The sequence below is a fragment of the Penicillium hispanicum genome, assembly GCF_028827665.1.
Source record: "Penicillium hispanicum strain IBT 35686 chromosome Unknown utg000003l_segment0_segment0, whole genome shotgun sequence".
NCBI classification, from domain to species: domain Eukaryota; kingdom Fungi; phylum Ascomycota; class Eurotiomycetes; order Eurotiales; family Aspergillaceae; genus Penicillium; species Penicillium hispanicum.
This window is the reverse complement of record NW_026623195.1, coordinates 1,694,961-1,718,095: the sequence shown is the minus strand read 5'-3', so window position 1 is coordinate 1,718,095 and position 23,135 is coordinate 1,694,961. Positions and strand designations below refer to the sequence as shown.

The 23,135-nt window shown below is 53.4% G+C and overlaps 7 protein-coding genes across 7 annotated transcripts; 3 read left to right on the top strand and 4 right to left on the bottom strand.

Moving 5' to 3' along the window:
- Positions 1 to 2,953: 2,953 nt before the first annotated feature.
- On the bottom strand, positions 2,954 to 4,077 carry N7459_003068 (uncharacterized protein; the record flags this gene model as incomplete). The annotated part of the gene is made up of 4 exons (XM_056942252.1): positions 2,954 to 3,067; positions 3,130 to 3,580; positions 3,643 to 3,776; positions 3,826 to 4,077. 4 exons carry the CDS (start codon positions 4,075 to 4,077, stop codon positions 2,954 to 2,956), a joined length of 951 nt encoding a protein of 316 aa, XP_056802135.1.
- Positions 4,078 to 7,412: 3,335 nt separating this feature from the next.
- N7459_003067 (uncharacterized protein) lies at positions 7,413 to 8,078 on the bottom strand (the record flags this gene model as incomplete). Its single annotated transcript, XM_056942251.1, has 2 exons — positions 7,413 to 7,677; positions 7,852 to 8,078. 2 exons carry the CDS (start codon positions 8,076 to 8,078, stop codon positions 7,413 to 7,415), a joined length of 492 nt encoding a protein of 163 aa, XP_056802134.1.
- Positions 8,079 to 8,911: 833 nt separating this feature from the next.
- N7459_003066 (putative MFS transporter) lies at positions 8,912 to 10,959 on the top strand (the record flags this gene model as incomplete). Its single annotated transcript, XM_056942250.1, has 7 exons — positions 8,912 to 9,341; positions 9,412 to 9,629; positions 9,677 to 9,850; positions 9,910 to 10,016; positions 10,074 to 10,510; positions 10,569 to 10,697; positions 10,745 to 10,959. The coding sequence occupies 7 exons, from the start codon at positions 8,912 to 8,914 to the stop codon at positions 10,957 to 10,959; spliced, it is 1,710 nt and encodes a 569-aa protein (XP_056802133.1).
- Positions 10,960 to 11,595: 636 nt separating this feature from the next.
- N7459_003065 (TauD/TfdA dioxygenase family protein) lies at positions 11,596 to 12,853 on the top strand (the record flags this gene model as incomplete). The annotated part of the gene is made up of 4 exons (XM_056942249.1): positions 11,596 to 11,824; positions 11,884 to 12,213; positions 12,270 to 12,644; positions 12,699 to 12,853. 4 exons carry the CDS (start codon positions 11,596 to 11,598, stop codon positions 12,851 to 12,853), a joined length of 1,089 nt encoding a protein of 362 aa, XP_056802132.1.
- A 603-nt stretch (positions 12,854 to 13,456) lies between these two features.
- Positions 13,457 to 13,870, top strand: N7459_003064 (EthD domain-containing protein; the record flags this gene model as incomplete). The annotated part of the gene is made up of 1 exon (XM_056942248.1): positions 13,457 to 13,870. One exon carries the CDS (start codon positions 13,457 to 13,459, stop codon positions 13,868 to 13,870), a length of 414 nt encoding a protein of 137 aa, XP_056802131.1.
- A 284-nt stretch (positions 13,871 to 14,154) lies between these two features.
- On the bottom strand, positions 14,155 to 17,987 carry N7459_003063 (glycerophosphocholine phosphodiesterase; the record flags this gene model as incomplete). Its single annotated transcript, XM_056942247.1, has 4 exons — positions 14,155 to 14,388; positions 14,448 to 14,848; positions 14,910 to 17,747; positions 17,852 to 17,987. The coding sequence occupies 4 exons, from the start codon at positions 17,985 to 17,987 to the stop codon at positions 14,155 to 14,157; spliced, it is 3,609 nt and encodes a 1,202-aa protein (XP_056802130.1).
- A 1,277-nt stretch (positions 17,988 to 19,264) lies between these two features.
- N7459_003062 (UNC45-central domain-containing protein) lies at positions 19,265 to 21,860 on the bottom strand (the record flags this gene model as incomplete). Its single annotated transcript, XM_056942246.1, has 2 exons — positions 19,265 to 21,703; positions 21,780 to 21,860. The coding sequence occupies 2 exons, from the start codon at positions 21,858 to 21,860 to the stop codon at positions 19,265 to 19,267; spliced, it is 2,520 nt and encodes an 839-aa protein (XP_056802129.1).
- Positions 21,861 to 23,135: the final 1,275 nt, after the last annotated feature.

Below are 23,135 nucleotides of genomic sequence, written 5' to 3'. Positions count from 1 at the left end.
GTGGAATTGAAGATTTGATTCCCTTCGATCTTTTCAATAGTCTGCCTCAGATTTGAGGACAGAAAGTGCACATTGCAACTCCCACATTATTCGCACTTGATTTTGATCAGTATTCCGAGGTTCGATTGGAGTATTGACTGATCCACAGATATCACACGTAGCTTCGCATGTTGTAGACTGTTCTTACAAAAAGGAAAACGAAAAAACAGAAAGAAGGCACGGAATTGGCTACCCAGGGATGTTTATATATCCTTGGGTAACTCTCGAAAGTCAAGATGCTCAGAATATTCGTGCAGCCCTTTGTTTTCCAGTCCGACCACAAAATTTTCGAGAGACAACTAGGTGTGTTTACGCCCCATCCCCAGCTGTCGGTCACAATTAATAGAGCTTGAGTATTGCCCGGCTTATATCATGTACTTCAAGTAGTAGAAAGAATTGTGAGGATGGGTGTCTTAGAAAAGAGTCTGGACTTTGTGGGTAAGGATCCTCGCGCTAGGCTCATTGATTAGTAGTTTAGGGCAATAGAAGGGTTTCTGGATTGACGGTGTGAGTAGTCCTGTAGTTAGTGAACATTGGAAAATTATAGCTGGGAAGTTATTGGAAGATGTGGCTATGGTGTAGTTTGCGGACTGTGATAACGGGGAATGGATTGGGCGCCTGATAGACGAGAATGGCCTTTCGAACCACTCTATAACTAGTTGTACTATTCTTTTTGATAAAAGCTTGCTGTTGCTTTCTTTTGCTGAAAACAAGGAACTAGTATACGAACCGTTCTCGGTGTACTAGCCTCTATCGAGATATTTACCCGTGAGGGGATTATTGTACTCGATAGAGGTCGATACATAGACTACTTGCCGGTATATATATCTCCTTTCGGGCCTTCTCTAGACTTTCTAAGAAGTATCTATCTATTTAATATCCTCGGTTTAGGATCTGACTTTCTCGAAACACCTAGTCGAGTGTAATGGAGGCTCAATAGGAAGAGTAGTATTAGGCTTGCTGTTTGATATAAGGTAGTACTCTGCGGGTAAAAGTAGTTAAAGAGAACGTCTGACGATCTAATATGATTCTAAGCAAAGACACTTCTTCTATGTGACTATCGCATCTTGCTTGACGACTTCTATTGAATTAAACCTCTAAGTGGATTGATCAACCCGATGACTGTATTTCACCTGAGATGATCTCGTTGACATAGGAATAGGAATCAGGCGTTCCTAGGATAGACACTCGAGATCTGAGAAAAATCTATAAGCCATCCCTTTGCCTCTGATGTGCGAACTCTTATCAAGCGTGCAGCACCTCCATGGTACCAACCTCTGCTGCTGGCCGGTTCACCCACAACTTATCTGGACACCTGAGCAACCTTGGAACATTCGGGGGAATTAGTCATAGAACGCAGTGTATCATTTACGCTCGTTGCAGTCATTAGTTAATCATCCTCCCTGGGTAAAGACTTTTCATGCGGAAACTCGGACATATAGAGAGCCCTCTTGAACCAGGGAAGTGCTTTGCATCCGATAAAGCAGCTGCATCCCATAATCGGCGTATACTTTTCTCCGTCGGAGAATCTATTGTGTTGTATAGTGATAGCTGGGTCCCGCTGGGGCGTGATCTCTGGCTCATAGGCTATGCAACTTGAAGCTGGGCAACAGGGCACTCATCCTTTGCCACTTGTCCGGAGTGCCTCCGACTATCCGGCCCTGGAGGACTCTTCAGCTCTCTCTGTGATTTGTCATGCCAAGATTTGCTCTATATGGGCTCTCAGCCCGCCCAACGCTAGCTCCTTTTTTAGATATGTGTATTATAGCTTCATTCCTTCTACATCGGCTGATCCCGCCTTTTTCCTGTTTAACTATATTATCTGCCTCTCCATTTCGCCACGCGGTATGCCCCGGTCGATCATTTGCTCTATACGAGGATCTCGGCCTGTCTGGGGCGAACAGCGTTGACCTTAAAGTGCGCACGACTGGTACCGACGCTCATCATCGGGCACTCTGGCCTCTGTGCATGCCATGGCGGGCGAACGGTAGATCTGTGTTTCACCATATCCTGCTTGAAACTTGGAGATATATTTAGAAAGTGAGGATTTATTTAGAATAGGAGGATCATCAGAAGACGGGCCGGGGGTGGCGGGGGAAGTCACAGCGCTGAGAATCCCGCGTGGAAGGCGTGCATGTGCATATCTTGAGGAATTTGGGGCCCTTAAGCTTAAGACGATTCTGAAACGACTAACCAATCCCTAGACGATGTCAATCGGTCCGCCAAGACCATGGGGCTCAGTGGGAATATAATTTTCTTGCTTGAGTTTAATAACTCCCAGCTCCTTCGACCCGTCGTGCCGGCCCCGGGGGCGAGACTATATTGATTTGGGTTCTCCCAGGTATTATTATAGATTTCACAACGATCGTAGGGGTGCAGGTCTAGCGCAATCCGAGCGACTCCGCCGTGCCGACGCCAACTAACCTTGAATATGGGCGGACCGGTAATTTCACTTTTGGACCCCATGAAGCCTTGAGGGAGGTCGGATTTTCCGACATGATTGGCGCATCTCGTGCGGTGTTGGGGGCGTCCTCGGTGAGTCATGGTCCGAACTTGTTCTCGACTGCTGTTTCTATTCGCGGAACTCCGGTAGTTCCAGTAGACGTTTACATTAGCCTTTATGCAATATTAGGGTTGGCCTGGAATAGTCTAATTCATGCCAAGCCAATCGTGCAAAGCGGAGTCTTGTGTTCAGCCGAACTCCGTTACGAGAGGTACGTTCATAGTTGGAAAGGATCGTAATAATCAATTCGTCAAATTGTCAGAATATTGGCTCAAAATCAAACAGTAAAACATGCTCTGGTGGTATAAAGCGTGGTCGTCGCCATAAATCAATGAAAGATAAGAAAATCGTAGTAATCAATCGACAAGTAGAAAATCACAAGGAAACTTCAGGGCCAGCTGCGAGTTTGTATCATAAGGTGTCGGTATGGGGCGAATTTTGATGCATAGGTGGTCCTGTCTGGACAGCAGGGGGCATACTCGATGAGCTAGAAGACCACGGGTAGGATGTAGGATGCTGGAAGGGCTGTAGGCGGGTAGTTAGTACCATTTTCAATCTGAATTATTTCCATAGAGGGTGTTCCTTACCGAAGGGTTCATCTGCGATAGATGCGGATCGATGTTTGCACCCCAGAAAGAAGAGCTGATGTTTTCTTGCGGCTGTGGTGGTGTAATAAACGCCTCTGGTCGAAGCACACTCCTCAAATACTGGTCAATGGCAGTGTCGAGGCCATTCGATAACAGAGCAGAAGCTGGAGAACCAAGAAGCGGTTGCGTCATTCCGGTTGGGTACTGGTACATCGAGTTCCCGTGGTTCCCGCAGTTCTGCCCTTGATTCTGGCAATTGAAGCAACTTGAGCACATAATCATGGATTGGTCTGCACTGCTTGGTGTTCCTGCGCTCGGATTGGTCACTGGGGAGTGGTAATCTGGCACAACTGGTGATTTGGCTGAGAAGGTCGCCGACTGTGCGGCGCTCACAGGAGAAGCAGAGTTGCTCCCAAGTGAAGGAGATCTCTGCTTGGGAGAATCAGAGTCACTATGGAAAGATCGGTGATCAGCTTTGGTTTAATACTTCAATGACCTCGTCGGATTACTCACTGTCGTGCCATGTGCTGCGTCAAGTAATCGGCGCGGTGGAATGCCTTCGTGCACCCTTCATGCGTGCAGACGTAAGTCTTCTTGGCCCTATGGCTCAGTTCGTGCCGACGCCGATGCTCGGCTCGTGTAAAAATCTATCCAAGATTAGAGGTGAAAGGGTTCCTGTTGTCGAAGCCGACCAACCTTATTACATCCAGGATACTCGCACGCGTGCACCCGCTTCCCCTTCTTCGCTTTGCTCACTCGATGCTCGCCTGTCGAGGAGCTCGGAGAAGGGGGCAGATTGGTGTGTGGGCTGTGGCGACCCAGATCATGCGGAGCCGATGTGCTCAGCATGGAGGTGTGGATGGTAGGAATATACTGAGTTTCCAGGTATGGAGGCATCGAGGCCACGAAAGGGACGTTATACTGCGACATGCTGCGGCCGATTGACATTGTGAACTGCGACCATGAACCAGTAGGTCACCAAACGATGTGGGGGGTGGGAATGTGCAATGAGATCTGGAGGTTGGTGAGGCTCTAGCGATTCAGAGCTGGAGCTACCTGAGTTAAGACGAAGAGCCTAGCGCGCCAGATGCAGAACGGCAATATCGAGACTGGACAAAGAACGAGCGAGATCCGGTGGATTTATGGCACGCCCGACGGCTTCTATATAACCTCCGCGTATACGCGTGGATCAATAAGGATCGACGGAGTCACGGAAAAGCAATTTAAAAAATGGGGCCAGATAAAAAGAGTAGCCAAAAATCCAAAAGGGGAAAGTGTCGAAACGACCGACGTAAATCGGCGACGGATAGTAGAGTTCGGCCGGGGTGGTTTCGACCTGATCGCCTGCCATCCACAGCCCCCATCTCCCAGATCCACTTATGGTAACGAGCGCGATGGGCGATGGGCGATGGGCAATGGGCGATGGGCAACGAGCCATGAGCCTGGATTGGTTTCTTCGGTTCCCAACGGCAGCTGGGAATGTGCACGCTCTGGATGGGGAGCCCGTCTCCACGCGCTAGGCGGCACAGTTTGAAAGGCGCTTAGCAACACCCTTGCAGCTGGGGCAGGTCAAGGAGGTGCGGGATATCTCGATATGGCAAAAGGAAGTAACTGTTGACGCTTGGTGTATACCCATTTCAAATGGTCTTGGAAATTTGGAAGATTCCAAACGGGTTGGGGCTAAACACGTATGAGGCGGGAAGAGGATGGCTCGACCCATCGTTCTGCTAAAACGACGCACACCAACAAAATTTCCCCGATCTTCCAACGCCCACCTATTAGGAAATCGAGACGACAGCAGGCCCGGATATGATTGGACACAGGGAGCGCAGGGTCGGGGGAGACCATTCTCCTTTGGGTGTTGGTTGATTGATCCTCAGGGCACCGACCAAACCACGCTAACCTGGCACAGGAAAGACCACATGAAGTATAAACCGGGCCTGCCTGGGTCAGAGTAAGCAGTCGAGGGACCAGAACGAAGGGGGTGGAAACGGAACCTCCACATGGCGAGCCGTTGCGGTGTGTTGGATACCACAGTCCATTCAGTTTCAGAGTATACAATAATAGGTCCAAGCTCGCTCAAGCCCACCCGGGATCGAGAGCAACAACACAGATATGCCGTGGACTCCTGTTTGCTTCAGAGGTTCCCTATTCCTCCTTCTTTGGGCCTGGTCGGTCTGCGACGCGGTGATGGCTATCAGTAGCACAGGCCACGGCCCACATGGTCAATGGCTTTAAACAGGTCCAGGCGGTGTTGTGCAGGACCTAAGCCCAGCACTACATACTTGATTAAGCGAATGCCGGGATGGGGCGAAAATGTGCGACGCTGATTCGCTGGTGAGGCCCCAACTGTGCAGGTTCGATGATCAGAGGCTAGGAGCCTCAGAGAGCCAGCGATGCCTCGTGGTTGCTGCTCTATGCTTTGGTGGGCTTCGCCGCATTGGTCGGCGAGGTGTTGTCTGGCCCCCACAGTATTGGCACACCCTGATGTAACTATTTATGGCGGATAGGTTGATCTGCCTTGATTCCAAACATCGGCTTGAACCACTGGACAATCCATCAAATCGCGGCTCAAGAGAGGTTAAGAAGGATGGGCCGAGCGCCATTGGGGAGTGGGGGCAGTTCCGGTCCTCATAAATTCACTCACTGTGATTGGGAGGGCGGGCTGACTGCTTCTTGGGCCATGGAGCATCGAGAATGGCAGCTGGATGGCCAAGCAATGCGAGGCGGATGGGAAGTGGACGGGGATGGAGGAAGCGCGGACTTGGTTCATTTGAATGTGCGGAATCTCGTGCTTGGCAATTTTCCCAGCCAAATAGGAATTCCGTCTTCCACAACACCGAGTCCGCAGTAGGGCTGGCACGCACACCACACTGGCATCGCTTGCTTCCTGCTCAGCTTCTCCACGTGGTGGCGGTGAGGTGAAGGCAGGGATGGCCATCCTGTGCTTAAAATAAACCCCCCCGAGATCCACTTTATCGCGAGTCAGGGATGTCCGATTGAGGCTGTTACCAGGATCTCTGTGGCCCATCTCAACGGCCCCGACAGTCTATACAGAACCCAGCAATGAAGCTACACCATACGCCATGCACAATCATGTCTTCCTGCTCGCTACTCTTAGGAGAGCGCTTCTCTACACGACTATAACCCGAATGTCATCCCAGGTCGCCCCCAATTCCCGATGGCGCAGGATCTTCGCAAAGTCCCGGCAGTGAGGGACCAGACTGCAATAGTTCTGACCTGGAGAGTTCTGGCCCCCAGCTCCATTTGCATAACCGGCAACGGAGTTTGACGTGATCTCCTTGGCCACACGCCTCTTCCTGGGCCCATCGCGACGTTCCGACCCGGAATTACTCGACCCGGATATGACGATGGGAGACGGAGTAAGCACCGAGACTCCGAGGTGGGGATACCTCGCGCCTCCAATGCCCACTCTCGATACGCCCTGGCCACCTTGATTGGTGGTAATTGAAGCGCCCCCATGTTTCCAAGGCTTCTAGGGCCACAAGCTAATGAGCTAATGGCAATATGCACCAATTACACACCACCCGTGCAGACGCTAACGAGCTAATAGTTGTGATCTTCTCCTTGATTTAATCCACATCCCCACGAGGGCCAATTTGGCAGGCACTACGACTTTCCCTATCCGAGCAATGAGTGCGATTCCTTTGCCAGCGCTAGCAGTGCGTGCTAATTCGTCAGTTATTTGTGGCGTCCATTTGGAATCCGGACCCGCGGGAGGAACGGCATCAGACTGCATTGATGCAGGGGAAACCCCTTTCTGCATAATTACAGCGGGTACATGTCGGCGCCACTCGGTAATCATTACCCAAACCATGGGATTCCTGCCTCCCGTATCAAACGATGATCTCAGTCGTTTCATCCAACAACATCGCGTCAAACGTGATGCCGAATCCTTCATGATCGAAACTAACTATAGTCACCACAACGGTTGGCCCCGATAGTTAATTATTAATATAGTAGCTCGGTTGAATATTTCTTTGTGCATCATTTCAAATCATACGGTCCGTTCGCCGACGCAGGAACGAAGGTTATCGCTACCGGCCATCTGGGAGACAGATAATAGGCGCACTGGTTTCCCCATTCGTGATTAAGCGTGTTAGACAAAGCTATGCCGACGAAACATTCCAAGGTTGGCTTCGAAGTCAAAGTGTCAGCGCAAACAACAGAACATCACGTGTGGTCAAAGTGACAATAATGCATTCAGATGTATGACAATAGAATCATTGCAGCAAGATACCTGACGATCAATATGCCACCTGTCAGCAATCAGTCCCCTCGGGAGAGCACGGGGAACGGGGCTCCTCATCATCATGGTCGGAGACAAATGTGCACATGTCGTGAAGATCGGCAGTCGAGATCTGGTCGCAAGGGACCCCTGCAAGCTGCTCCAGAAGCAGCGCTTCAATGATCGGCATCTGCGTCCTCGGCTCCAACATGAGGACGGTCAGCATGATACACTCCGGAATCTCGTGTCTTCGTCTCCTGCATTTCTCCCAGCGCACCTGCAGCGTGTCAAGAAGTCGCCTGCGAGTAGTTCAAGAAGGGACCCATCCCCAGGGTCATGGCCAGAGCGTGAGCGTCAGAGGTCACCGCACACCCTGGAGCAGACAGTCTCATATTCGAAGTGACTTCCTTTATCAGTTCCGCATCCTTGTCGGGGCTCGTCTGACAGAGAATACCAAAGTTCTTCGCCAGTACCCATCTGCAGACTGCGAGGAAAAGAACGTGCCATTTGAGACCTCGGTCGCGCTGTGCCGTTGCCAAGAGGTCCCTGTCAATTGCTCAAAGTCGGCCGGGCTGGTAAAGTCCTCGGTGATACTCACCTGGTCGTGACTGTTGGGGTTCATGAATTTAAGAGACCAGCTACCAGTCTGCAGACCATCCGTCTGAGAACAAGAGTCTCCGGGATGGATTGCTGTGGACATGTTGCTCACTCTTCGTCTTAAAGTGGCAGATTGCATCTGTCGCTGAGCTGATGATTGCCGCTGGGAACAGCGGAAGATGATGGTCGGACGGGATGCAAAGGGGGCTTCTTTTGGTGGACAGCCTGTCGTTTCGGAAAAACAAGCGTGATGGGGATTGAAGAGATTGATGTTGTTGACCGCACCGTTTATATGGAGTGGGAACGTGTTTGGTCCTGAGGCACGACGGCATTGTCTCTCTATTCTGTGACACGAAGAAATCAGACCTACAAATCCATTGCTTGTCACTCATTTGTTGCGTTCCATCTTTGCAGGCATTGTGCTTGGGAGTTGTTTGAGTGTGTTGCTGCAAGATCCTGCAACGCAAAAGACGCAGGAACCGAGACGAGACCAAACGCAACAAAACCTCCCTGGTTCAAAGCCCGACAAAACCAAGGACAAAGAGACCGACATCCTCTTTCAGCTGTCTCTTCCGACGTGAGAGGGCAATTGGATGATGTGTGCTCTTGGATGATGTGTGCTCTTGGATGATGTGTGCTCTAGTGATGATGCCATCTTCGAGCAACAAGATGTCATGGACACTAAGTGCCTCGCTGTCTGATCTCGGGTCCTTATCGACTCCAAACCCCTCACGCCAGCCGTGTTTATTGATCCAGGCGCAGATTGTCCCATATCTCGCTGGATGATGTGAGCGGCCAAGCACCTTTGCCGCGACATTCTCGCCATGGCCGGCGGGGAAACGAGGCCGATCGGCAGCAGTATAAAGACTCGGCAGCGAAGCGGTCGCACAATATGAAACAGGAAAAGGGACTCACTTGACCTCTCAATCTACAATCATGGCGACCGTGATCTACGACTCGGCTTCTAAGAGAGCTGTCCATGAATCGGTCTCCTCGATTCGCGATGGAACGGATTCCTCTACCGATGGCGATGTAGCGCCCTTGGGCCAACCGGGTCAGGAACGTCGTTTTTGGTTTCAACGAACGCGCAATTTTGACCCGGAGGCTATCGCGACGCAACCGTCTGTCTACGACAACCCCGATAGCGCAAAGGAATACCTCCCCAGAGAGGACTGGGAAAATCTGCATCGATTCGATCCCTCGGCCCGGTGGACCTGGGGTGAGGAGTATCGCTTGATTCGCAAGATTGATGTGCGGATTATGATCTTTGCGTGTGTCATGTTCATGGCTTTGGAGCTGGATCGCTCTAATCTCCAGCAAGCGCTGACGGACAACTTCCTCCACGATTTGCATATGACCACGAATGGTATGTACCTGCAGTTGCGAATCCCAATCCCGGCAAACCAAGTGGATGGCTGATTCGGATTCTTTTGCAGACTATAACCTGGGAAACACCGTTTTTAAGCTCGCCTTTCTTTGTTCCGAACTACCTTCGCAATTGGTGAGCAAGTGGGCAGGCCCGGATCGCTGGATTCCGACCCAAATGGTACTCTGGTCGGCGGTTGCCATGGCTCAATGGGGTCTCAGTGGAAGAACTGGGTTTTTGCTCTGCCGTGCGCTTCTTGGGATTCTCCAGGGCGGTTTTATTCCAGATGTATGGCACTCCATCCAGTCATCTTCCGTATCAACTAACCAGCCCAGGTGATTTTGTACTTGTCATATTTCTATAAGCACCATGAGTTATCGCTCCGACTGAGCTTCTTTTGGACTGCCATGTCAGTTGCCGATATCATTGCGAGCTTCCTCGCTTTTGGTTTGTTGCACCTTCGTGGCGTTGACGGCCAGGCGGGATGGCGCTGGTTATTCCTGATCGAGGTGGGACATTCTCGGCAAATGGAGTTGTCTGAAAACTGGAGCTGACCGAGAGACTCCAGGGTCTGATCACTCTGGTTGCTGGCTTGTCTGCCTATATCCTCATGCCGCCAGGGCCATGTCAAACCGCCAATTGGGCGCGTGGTAAATCAGGCTGGTTCAACTCTCGGTAGCGATTACCCACCCCTTTTGCAGAATTTTGGCTATGGTACTAACTACCCTTTAGCGAAGAGACCATCATTGTCAACCGCGTCATTCGCGATGACCCCAGCAAGGGAACTATGCACAACCGCGAGCCTATCACGCCACGGTTGCTGTGGAAGAGTCTCTGTGATTATGACCTTTGGCCACTGTACATCATCGGTCTGACCTTTGAGATACCGTCGACGCCGCCAAAGCAGTATCTGACTCTCTCCCTGCGAGGCATGGGCTTTAGCACATTTGTCACCAACCTTCTCACCATTCCCTACGAAGTGTTCTCTATCATCACAATGCTCTCTATCACTTACCTCTCGGAGGTCACCGGGAACCTGACCTGGGTAGCGCTGTTCGCTCAAGTATGGACTCTACCCATGCTCATATATCTATACGTGGTTGATACCACCACCGCCAGCAAATGGGCTGTTTGGGCGGTTATCACGGTGCTCTTAGCTGTGCCCAGCTGTAAGTCTAGCTTGGCCGCGACTGTACCTCCCATTTTGCGTACTGACGGAATACAAAGCACATCCTATCCAAGTCAATTGGAATTCTCGCAACTCTAACACAGTCCGATCCCGCACGGTCTCCGCCGCTATGTACAACATGTGCGTTCAAGCAGGGGGGATTATTTCCTCCAACATCTATCGTGCTGGTATGTCTCACCCCGGATTACCCGATTGACGTGCTAATGCCTTCTAGACGACTCTCCTCTCTACCGACGAGGAAATCGGGCCTTGCTGGGCCTGGTGGCCATGAACATCGTCATCTATATCTTGACCAAAGCCTACTATGTATGGCGCAATAAGAGCCGGGACAACAAGTGGAACTCCATGTCTGCGGAAAGCAAGGCGCACTACCTGGCGACTACCAAAGATGAGGGAAGCAAAAGGCTCGACTTTCGCTTCGCACATTGATTGGGGTCGAGGCAGGAGAACTGACTCGGACAGAGCTTTCTAGCGAGGACGTCAGGGTTACTGAGTGGTGTCTTTTACTCTTTTACTGTAGTCTCACGTCGATCGTGTGAGTTTGGTCAAAGCACAAGATATCGAGTCCGTCCTTCCATTGCGTGCTTGATGCAGTAACCGTCGATGATGAGATGTTGATAAGAGCACGAACACGAATGAAGTTGAATTAATAATATATTCCGCTAAGCCTTTGATAGAAGCCCAATTTCTAATCGTGTTGAGGTGTTGCGCAACCTTTCATCTAGATAGAGCCATTACCCCTACAAACTTAAAGACCCCTGTATCATGCAAATATGGCACAATCCCTTGAATTAATGACGGGATCCCCCTACAAAGTCAGGGCAGGCGTATTGTGTGCTTTGTCCTGATATGAATCAATTCGTGATTTGGCGCTGTACATACGACATCGTCGTAGGCTTTGCGGCGCGGGGTTGACGCCTTTGCAGTCTTATAGCAGCCGAAAAATCGGCAACGAGTCGGACGCAATACTTGTATAAATAAGGCATCTGAAAACGCATGTAGAAAGAAATGTATTCATCATTGATCTGGACATTTCCTTAATTCTTGTTATTGAACTCCGCAATCATGGCTCCCTCTATTACTGAAACCACAACCCCTGTGGTCCCCGTGGTGGAAGGCAAGATTCCCTTAAAGGGCCTGGAGAGAACTCCCATCAAGCCCAGTGGTGCTCTGGATGCCTTTGAGTCTTTTGATGTAACTCCAGTCATTGGACGCGAGTTCCCCAATGCAAACTTGCGCGACTTCCTTCGTGCTCCAAACTCGGACGAGCTACTTCGGGACCTTGCGGTGACCGGTTCGTCCTGACCACGCATCCTCAGCTGATGGCGATTATCAACTGACAACGGTCTTTAGTGTCACAACGCGGAGTGGTTTTCTTCCGCAAGCAGGACGGCCTGGACAACGACCTGCAAAAGGAGCTTGTGCAGCGCCTGGGCGAGCTGTCCGGCAAACCCCCGACTTCGGGGTTGCACATCCATCCAGTGGCCAACTCGGGCCGCGAACACAGTGTCAAAGACGACGAGATCAGTGTCATCAGCTCGCAGCAGCGCAAGACGCTCTACGCGGACCGCAACGTGCGTAAACAAAGCGCCCGGCGGGAATGGCACAGCGATATCACGTTCGAGCCCGTCCCCAGCGACTATACGATTCTCCGTCTGACCGAGCTTCCCAAGGCCGGAGGAGGTAAGAAAGAAGTTCTCTCTGCGCATTTCGAATCCTTCTCGCTTACTCGTGTATAGACACTCTGTGGGCTTCCGGATATGAAGTATACGACCGCCTCTCGGAGCCGTACCAGAAATTCCTGGAGGGTCTGACGGCAACCTATGCGCAGCCTCGCTTTAACGAGGTCGCAAAGAACAACGGCTTTGAGGTTCACCTGGGTCCTCGCGGCGCTCCTGAGAATGTCGGCGCTGAATTGCGTGCAGAACACCCGGTGATTCGCACCAACCCCGTCACGGGCTGGAAGAGCGTCTTTGCTGTGGGTCATCATGTTCAGAAAATCAACGGCGTCACAGAAGATGAAAGCAACCATCTCCTCAATTGGTTTGTGAATCTGATTGTGGAGAACCATGACCTGCAGGTTCGCTACCGCTGGCAGAACCCGAATGATCTCGGTATAGTATCTCGACCCTTGACGTGAGGAGGTCAATTGCTAACGTTTCTTGTAGCCATCTGGGATAATCGTTCTGCATACCACGCAGCTACATGGGACTATGAGGATCTTGGGCCCCGGACTGGCCACCGCGTTGTGGGACTCGGCGAGAGACCATATCTGGACCCGAAGAGTATTGGAAGACGGGAGGCATTGGCGAAGAGTGCGTGAATGCCTCCCAGGCACGTAGTCAGTCAATGGTTGCTTTGGAGGTGTCAGGATAGCTTTACCAATTCAATATCGTACCGACAGAGACCATTCAGGACAGAGTCGCAATAGGCCAGATCAATGACACCACGCCAGACGTTAATGAATCGAGGATCCGAGGTGACTGAAATTGAGTATTGAGCCACCAGAATGGGCAATCTCTGGATCGCTCACAGTTTGTCCATAATATCCGAGCCCTCTCCTCCCGGCCGTAAACGACTACCAACGCGAGGCGTCCAAAAGCCTAGATTACGAGTGACTATAGTCGGGGAGCGATGTATTGCCGTTTTAGGAAACGATCGGGGGAGTCAGGATGAGTCACGGCGCGTGTCCTCCCAATGGAAGTCAGGCCTTCCATCTAGCGGGAGGTGTCTGGTGCATTCCAGTATATTCTTGTCCTATCGAGCATCTTCCAGGGCTGTATTGTCACCTCGCCATCCAAAATGGAGCCTCAAACAGCAAACACAAAAGGCCGCTCGTTGGATCACAGATTCCCATCAGCAACTCGATAGAATATCCACGCTTGACAGCCATTTACAACAACCCTCTGCCTTCAAATCATCCAGGATGACCTTCAAAGTCCTCATCTACGCTCATCGCCTGCCGGGTGTATCGCCCGAGGATTTCAAGAAACACTACGAGGCACACATCGACCTCTTCAAGCGTCTGGTAGGTGAGGATTTCCCACTCTCCCACCGGCGCATCTATCTGCAGCGCAGCACCGTCGATACACCCCCCGAAGGCGCGTCTGCTCGCAACGCGACCACGCCGGCAACTGTGGTCGTTGGCCAGCAGTCCGACTACGACTATGACTGCTTGGCTGAGATGACCTTCGCGGATCGCGCGGGCTGGGAAGCTTGCGTTACGAAAGTGTGCTCTCCGGAAATCAGTTCGCAGATTGCCGCGGATGAGGACAAGTTCTATGACCGCTCGAAGACGGGGGTGGTGGTTGTGGGGGATATCACTGAGACGAACAAGTAGGGCTACCTGGGCAGATAGCTCGGAGGCACTCGAGTCTGATCGCTCGACGGCCACCGGTCACCATAGGAAGAAAGGATCGGATGGACAGACCTGGATGATACATGGAAAGCCCTCTGCGATGCGTGCAAGGAAATTACGTGTCCGAGTTTGTACCTGCAAGTAACTCTCAGGGAAACCTACAAATATGATATTCCGCTGTTGAAGCTGGCACAAGCCGGATGCGACTATCAACATAAGATGCAGTAATGTATGTTGTTTGCAAAATGCAACCGTAAGACATGTCGTCACAGGAACGTGGGAGGATTCAGTTTCGCACTGGATGTGTGTTTTTGAGCCGGGTCCAGGGTGGGCACTCGGATCGCGCCCTTGGTCGAGTCCGCGACGTGGTCGCCGACCGGGGCCGGGTTCGGCGAAGGGTCGGGGGTGCGTTCACCCTTGTTCTGGCGCTGGATGAGGCCGTTGGTGATGCCCAGGACGGAATCAACAATGACAGCATCGATCCCTTCTGCGACTTGGTACTGTTGCATCGTCGGTGTCAGCAGCGGTAATTGGAATGACACAGATGAGATAGACTTACATCGACGTTCACGCCATCATTGTTCAAAGCACCATATGAGACGCACACCAGGCCGGACTCCTTGACAATACGCACGAGGCGTGGGCACAGAACAAGAGGCTCGGCCTGGGAGACAATGCCGAGCAGATTCCATCGCGATGCAAACCGGACGGCCTCCTGAAGGCTGCTGGCGCGGATGTCACCGACAGGGGAAGCACCGGCATCGGTCAGGAAGAGCACGGGAATGGACGGCTGCTTGAAGGACAACAAAAGACAGACGTCGGGGTTGAAGCTGGAGAACAGCATGTCGCGGCCACCACCCAAGTCGTACACCTTGGTGAGGATCGTATCGACAAAGGAGTTCAGCTCTACGGCATAGGTGTCCATCTCCTCCTCCTCGCTCTCATGGAGCATGGGGTACTCTGGCGATCTTGGTCAGATCGTCGAAATGTAGCCGTTCTTTGGGAGGCGGTTAAAACTCACTCAGTTCAATGTTAAAGCCGACTGGCTTGGGAATCTTCTTGAACAATTCTTCCAATGTGGCAAACGGCGCTTGGATGTGTTCACCACGGGTATTGCCTTTGAATCCCTTCTTCTTGTAGTCACGCGTGTGCTTGATCTTCTCGGTCAGTTCGGTCGGGTCATACTCGGAGCCTCCAACAGACATTGACCGCTGACGTGGCCCTAAGCTCGCATCTCTGTGGACATCCACGCTATCGGGCAGAACACTGCGGTGTCGACCTTTGCCAAGTTCCAGGAACTGGTCCAGAGTCATGGTATGCACTGGCGCATCAATACCCGTCTCGCTGACCAGGAAGTCGTGGTAAATGACCGGGACATGGTCTTTGGTAAGCTGCACGTCAAACTCGACATAGGAAGCGCCCAGATTGGCAGCTGCAATAAACGACTGGATGGTATTTTCACCGAGTTGGAGAGACTTGCGACTGGCCATATTCTTACCCAGACCACGGTGCCCGATCACCATAGTCGAACTCATGGATCGCCAGTAGGTCTGGTTGCCGGTGATCGACATTTTAGGGTGCTTGAAAGGGGTAATGACCAGGAAATTGAAGGTCACAGATCCAATTACGTCCAGGGTATTCGCGGCGACAATTGGCACAGTAGAGTCCCCCTTGAGGTTGATCCGTTGGGATCCAATTGTCGGCTTAATGCTTGAAAGAAGCGCGACGCCACGACCGACCACCCGCTCCTTGGATCCAGAGTAGGTGGGGACGAGGTCGAACAGCAGACGGACCTTGCTCGGATCGGTTGTGTGGAAGACGATCGGCTCAGTGGAGATATTGTCCTGCACAGGCAAGTCGATCACCTCCGGCTCGCCGTTGGCACCACTGGCAGTGATCACCAGAGACAGAGCAGTATCAAGCTGTGTGGCGTGGGCATCTTCCATGGGAATTTGGTCAAGGCTGACTGTCTGCAGGGGCTTGCGCATGTCCATCGTGCCCAGGCTGACAAGAATCATGGTCTTGTCGGTGAGATACCGATGTCCAAAAGTCTTGATAGGCTCAGTGCCCCGCAGGCCAGAACTCCCAGGGTTGGAGGTGGGCCCCGGTGCATTGGAGCGCCGATCCGTGAGGGAAGACTGCGCTGGAGGCGAAGATGACGGGGATGGACTATGGGCTGGAACTGGAACGACGGTCTCGGTCTCAACGGAAGGAGGGCCGGGGCTAACTTCGGCCAAACACCGCGCAATATCAAGATGGCCGCGCAGAGCGGCATGCTCCTTTGACGTCCAGCCAGACGAGTCGAAGCGTTCCACATCAGCCCCAGCGGCGATCAGGAGCTTAGCAACACTCAAGGAGTTGTCGACGCAAGCGATAAACAGTGGAGTCCATGCATATGTGTTTTCCGCCAGTTCGGTGTCAGCCTTTTGATAGTTGGTGCCCTCCAGGAGGATCCGAGCACACTCATCGTGTCCAAAGCGAGCGGCAACGTGCAGGGCAGTTTCGCCCTGTTCATCCTGGTAATTGATATCAACCCCTGCGTCAACCAGCAGCTGGACGATATCGACAAAGTTGGCCTTGGTCGCGAGGGCTAGCACTGCACTGGACTTGGAGACCTGCTTCCGAACCTGGCCCCGTTCGTGGGAGACATCCTGGGGGTTTTCGGCGTCCAGGAGGCACCTGGTGGTCATCGGGTGACCACCGACCACGCTGAGATGAAGGGGAGCCCACCCATCATTGTCTTGCCATAGAGACCCGTCAATTCCTTCGCTCATGTCAAACATATCCCATGCTTTCAAGTGCTCGATGATCACTTCACACACCGCCTTGAAACCGTACTGCGCCGCGTAGTGCAGCGGCGTGCGCCCAGAAAGGTCCTTCGCCATCAGCGCCTCGCGCTGGTTCGGACGTAGACTGTCAAGTAGATGCTGCAGAAGAACCACGACGGGATGCTCGCGGCTCAGTTGCTGAGGCATGTGCTCCTCCTTGATCACGGAGCGCGGAGGCTGGAGAGTTGGCGGGGCCGCAGGCGTGATGTAACGGGAGGTCTCCGGAGGGAAGTCTAGCACCAGAGATGCGGCCGGCTCGGAGTCATTGGTGGGCTGCTCGCGACCAATCGAGATGACGAGTCGGTGCAGGCAGTTACGCCGGTTGATATCGTCTTCCTCCTCGAGAGTGTCCACGCGAGTCAAAAGGGCCGTCAGGCAACTCTTTGAGCGGTGGAGGATGGAGCGCTGGACGAGCACCTTGAGAACCTTGGGGAAGATTCCCTCCCCAGCTTCATCTGCCGCAGTCTTCAAAGTCTCAAGTAGCTCCAGTAGAACGTGGGTGTCATCCTTCCTCAGAGCATCATCCACCGCAGTCACGACACTTGAGGGGAGGTTCAGGTAGGGCCGAGAGGGCCCACGCTTGAGCGACAGCGACGAGTGAGTCGAGCTGGCGTCGTCGGCCAGCTTCTCTTCCGCCTTGGACTGATCGGTGAGCACGGCCATCCAGCCATTGATGCGATCCTGGGCCTTGATGGCGCGCGCATTGGAGGCGAACGGGGCGGGGTCAACCTTGGTCTCCAGGTAACGCTTCTGGGCCTGAGCGCCCACCTTCTTGTCTAGCTTCTTGGTGATCTTGATAAAGCCGCGGCGATTGACCTCACCATACCACTGTAAGCGGCGGAGATGGTAGCGTAGGTCCAGCAGGGCCTCCCGCAGATCGTGGCGATCCTCGGGCTCCAATGAATGGCGACCCTCCATGGAATAGCCATATCGGTCCTCCAGCAGCTTCAAACGACGGGCGTACTCCGCATATTTCTTGTTGTAGAAGTAATCGACATCTTCGACATTTCGGTCAAGAGAATAGAAGAAACCTATATGACCCAAAGGAAACAGCAACGAGGCCGAGCGTCCTGGTTAGAAGGTGCTCGAGGTTGCAAGGGGATGCGTTCTGAAGGCAACACAGCGTCGCACTTACCAGCTAGATCTGCTTCTTGGCCCGCCCTGGCCTGCTCGGCAGCCGACTTGATGAGCTGCTTCAGCGCTTTGTACTTGATGTAAGAGGCGCTCCACTCAGGAACCGTGAATTGGGGCAGGTTGCGTCCGAATTTCATGTTGGCAGAATGGACAGCTTGTCAGACTGCTTGTCCACCAGTATGTGCAATGTTGTGATCCACCGCTGAGATTTCTCTTTTTTTTTTTGCCACCTAGATACACAGATTCCCCCACACGGCGATTTCGGGAGAGAGCGTGAGGTTGTCCAACCTGAGATGTCACAGGGAGCAATCAGGTGAGCGGCCACGCAGCGGGAGGAGTGAATGGCGCCATGAGGATGGGGATAGGGAAGGGTGGGAGGGAAGAAAGAAAAGGCTCGAAGCACCGACTGTACCTGGTTCACGTGGGGAGCGGTGAGCAAGAAACTGTTCAGGGTGAGGTCAATCCTGAGGCGTGGGGCCTATGAGAACAACGAGCAAAAATGATGAACCAGCTCCAAGTCTCGACGAGATCGAACGGGTTGGAGGTGTGCGGGCGGGCGCGGCGCTGATTTGTCGATCCGCGGGGTCGAGCTCCGTGGTTCCGGGATCCATCACGATATCTATGTATAGCTGGATCAGGCGTGATAAGGAGACAAGTACGATGATATTCTTCGGTGAGTTATTAAGTCCAGTCAACCAGCCCACGGCGAACTCGCTCGCTCCCACTGGACATGTCAGACTGAAGAGTGAGGCGCGCCACCCAGGACGTGGCGTGCATCGGCTTCGAGAGATAGCCAGGTGTCTGGACGGCCACGCTGCACAGAGCGTTCAGAGGGCTAACGAGATAGTGTTGGGGAATGAAAAGCGGATATCGTGGGAAATAGAACCAGACGAGGGAGTAGACATGCCCCGAGCAAAATAACCGGTCTGTTTAATGCCCAACGGGCGACTGCCGGCTGATGGCGCCACCTCCAACAAATGCAGATGCAGCCTGCAGCCTTCGCAGTGGATCAGTCCATGTACACCTTGCGCTTCTCATAAGATTCATCAGGTTCGATTCATACTCTCGGTCTATAGCTGTAGCAAAAGGAAGCTCAATGTGAGATAAGATATTCTTTGCGCCATTCCAGGGCATAGCAAACGCCCCCCGTCCCTCGGTCCCCGACCAGAAAAAAGCAACGAGGAAGAAGTCAAATCGGATCGCTAAACCGGGTAATGTGCTCGTGATCGGGATGGGGCATGAGTAAGAACGAGAAGCCAAAAGGCGAGAAACGATAAACTCCAGCGGGAAAAATCCCGATGGCTCCCTGGCTATCCCTCCAGTAACTCGTATGCGAAGAAGCCGCGTCCGTCCCAGCGCCCGGGGGCCCTCCCAACGAGTCTCGGAGGAAAGGAACGGTGAAATACAAACCCAGCTATTGCTGCTGTTGAACCAGCGGCTTCAATGCCTCCACGGCAGCTTGTAGCACCGCGGGGTTTGACGTTTTCTTGATGCATGCAGTCAGAACGTCAGTGCCACTGGCGGTCCGGACGGCTTCCCTTGCGCGAGCGCCAATGTCACCAGACGCGGTGCACGTCAGGTTGCGCACGGAGGCGGCACCGCGGTGAAGTAGCGCGTCGTCCTCCTCCTGGCACAGTCCCAGAAGCAGTTCCACCCCACGCGGTCGCTCTAGGATCGCCGCCACAGCCGCATCGTACTCGGTCAACATGGCAAGCGCGCCTCCAGCCGCGCACCGCGTCAGGGAATCATCCGCATCGGTGAGGGCCAAGAGGATGTGAAGTCGCTGAGCAGCGCGCTGCGAGCCGTCGGCAAATTTGATGATTCCGGACTCGCACGTCATCAGATTGCAGACCAGTTCGCACGCAGCCCGCTGCACACGAGAGTTGCCGGATAGAAGGAGATCCTCCACGGCGGGCCAGCCTTCTCGCACGGTGAGTTCGGCAGGGGTTTCGTCATGGGGATACGAGGCAAGGTTGGTCAAAGCAAGCAGGCTCTCAAAAACAGGGAGGAGATCACGAGGCTGGTCGGCAGAGAATGAGGCTGTCTCGGGCGACGTCAAGAGGGAGAGCAAAGGGCGGACGGCGGATGTGGCCTGGGGGAATCCGGACGAGGGGAACACATGTGAAGGGTCCACAGAGATGAGGATCCGGGCCAGCGCATGAGAGGCATTCTGTGTCGTCTCAGTGACAACAATGGAGCCGCCTTGCTTCGGAATGGCGAGACCGAGTAGCAGCTTGACGGCGCCCTGCTGTGCTAGGGTTCCTCGTGACTTTTGACGCCGGGCCAATGCCAACAATATCTTAGCCGTGAGATCGTGCACAGAGGGCATGGCGAGTCGACCACATTCAACGAGGAGACTCATGACGCCCGCGTCAATGATCACACCACAGCGGCCAAGCACCACCTCGTCATCGTCACGAGGGTCAGGGGTAGCCCGTGCCTTGCCGGTAGAAGCGTCGGCGTAATCCTTCAGTTGAGACATCTTTTTCTGTTCTTCGGAGAGATTGGGGAGGAATTTGGTCAGGTTCAGAATGACCACCAATCCGCCGTAGAGCACGGAGGAGTCGGTGGTGTGTTTTTTCAAAACGGCGATGAGGTCTTTGAGGAAGGAGGGGTCCTTGGCCAGTTGCTCTTTCACAGAGGGCTTGACTGACGAGTAAGCCAGTCCTTCAATTGCATGAGAAATATTTTCAGCCTTGGATTCAGACATCAGTCCCTGGAATCGCGAAACCAGTTCAGAAACTCCGGTGTCATCCTCCAGGATCTTACCATTCTCAGCGGAGGGTTGGGTGGTCTCCGAGGCTCGGATCTTCGCCAACACCACAGCCGCCAATTCAGATCCCTCGTCGCTGCCATTGGTCAAAGTATGAGACAGCCACTCGGAGAAGTTCTTGGAGATTGCCTCGCGGCAAGGACGATTGATGCATGCTGCATTTAGCAGCTCCAGCACTGACACCTCCACTTTCTTGCGCTTCGCGTCTCGCGTTGCCAAGGGGGTCAATGAGTTCATGAACTCGTCAGACAAAAAGACATTGGCTGCCGCTGCGGGACCCACGGGAAAGACAGCAGCCACCGCGGAAAAGGCGATGATCATATTGTCCAGGCGGCCCTTGGCGAGCATGGCCGCAATCAGGGAAGAAAATTGCTTCTCGCCAGTCTCCTTGGCGACCTCCAGGTACTTTGCCGTTGCTAACGTGGCCTGACTGCGCAAGTCAAGCGGCAGTCGGCTATCGAGTGAGGTCAAAATCACCTCAAATCCCTCCTCATCGATTAGGTGTTGCAGTCGGCCCGCATCTACGGCGAGTAGTCTTGTGATTCCCTTCAAAGCCCGACCATCCAAATCGTGGCCCGATTCCATCAGCTTGGCCAAAAACAGCTGGAACAGCTCGCTCTCGCAGTGCAGCCGTGTGTCCTCCTTGGGCCACACCTGGGGATCCAAGACCACGGTGTCCAAGCATACCGCGGCCCCGTCACCCCGGTCATAAATCTCATCGAAGAACGTTGTCACCGAGATCTGCAGCTGATCGGAGAAGTACTGTCGAACACTGGTATTCTGTCGAACCAGTCCCGAGATTACGTCGTCCTGCGTGGCAGATAAGGCGTGGGCCCGCTGGTCCAGCAGCAGTTTCAGCGACTCCAATGCGACCTTTTCCGGGGGCTTCAGACCGTCAGTGCGTAAATACGCCGCAGCCTGTTTCCCCGCATCCTCATCCTTGTGGCCGGTGTAACGGCGGCAGAGATCTAGTAGCTGGTGGCCATTTTCGTCCTCTTGCTGGATTTTGAGGAAGGCCGCTCTGACGTCCGGGTGGTCGGCGGCAATCGATAGCGCTTCTCGGAGGTTACGTGACGCTGCCTGATGAGACAGTGCCAGTGTTAGTATCCGGCGCAGCCGCGAATCGCACCCTGCGCGTTCAAGAAGTAATACGTACCTCTCGATGGCCAGCGTCGACCAACTCAACAGCCTCCCGTGCCAGGTGTACAGCGCGCTCTTCGCCCGTTGCTTGAACCATTGCAGGGTTGCTGAGGAGCAGCACGCTGCGCAGACAGAACGGAAGAACCGAGAATCGATGGCTGTCACAATACTCGTTGAGCCAGGAAAGTCAGGAAAATCAGGAGCGGCGGTGGGAGCTTTTTTGGAGGGAGTGGGTGAGGGGGAAGGCGGAGAGGCGGAGAGGCGGAGAAGGCAGCAAGGCAGGCGTGATAAATGATAAAGGGGAAGACCGCGATTTATCTGATCCGTGAAAGCCACGTCGTCCGAAGGGGCGGAAAAAAGCAATGTGGACGGTGAAGTCGAGTGGAGGTCGGAGATCGGAGCTCCTTGGACGAGAAGGCGAAGCTCTGGGCATGCCGTACTACATCTCGTATATGTACCTCCCGGAAAGAACAGTCAGCGTGTACTGACTGCGGCGTATCCCCCACCGAACCTATCCCGATAAGACCAACCACAACGGCCAACGCCGTCACGTTGCTGAGCGCGTCAGCCTGCGTAGACCTGTGGCTGTCCGAGCAGTACGGCGATGCTGGTACTGAATCTTCACACCTTTCGCTCCGGAGGAGTGTGGCAGCATGCCTTGAATGTCAGGTCCCCAACGGGATGAGCTCAACGCGGTACAGGAGGTGTCTGCGAGGGCCGACTATGTGGAACTCCTCGGCCATCTCATTGCTTCTCATTCGAGGGATCATGCAGCGTAGCGCCGCCCTTAAATCCGTTCTCCTGCATACAGAGTCCCCTTAAGTATAGGCTGTCATAGCGCGTCTAAAGCGTAACGGCGCTCGTTGTTACGTTGGCTCCCAGAGGCTCAGACATGCAGGGGGGGAATAGTTGATCACTAATCTTAATATTTCGCAGCGCTGGAAGGGTGTAAGCACATATAGGGGGGTTGTAACTCCTGTACCGGTCGTTACATCGCGGAGTCCGGTAATAGGTGTCTGAGCAGTCTGGTGTGCAAGGGATATATATCGATCCCAACTTGGCTTTTGTAGTCGTACTAAGAAAAGTAATTTGTTGGAAAGCCTACCGCTTGTACCGAGGAGGCTTCTATACTACGTATTAAAACCAGACTACGCCAGCCGCTCGGGGCGAAGAAAGAAGCAAGTAGACAGCAGGGAATAGAGAGAGGGAGAGTGTCCAATCATAAACAGCGTAAAGACACTCCTTTATCGTCCCGTGACCCGTCTTATCGCGGAGCTTCGCTTTCGGTTCCCCGATCCAAGCTGGAAAACGCACTTGCAGCTCGAGATCCCACTGGAGGGTATCGATCTGGACGAGGCCACAGGCTAGCAGC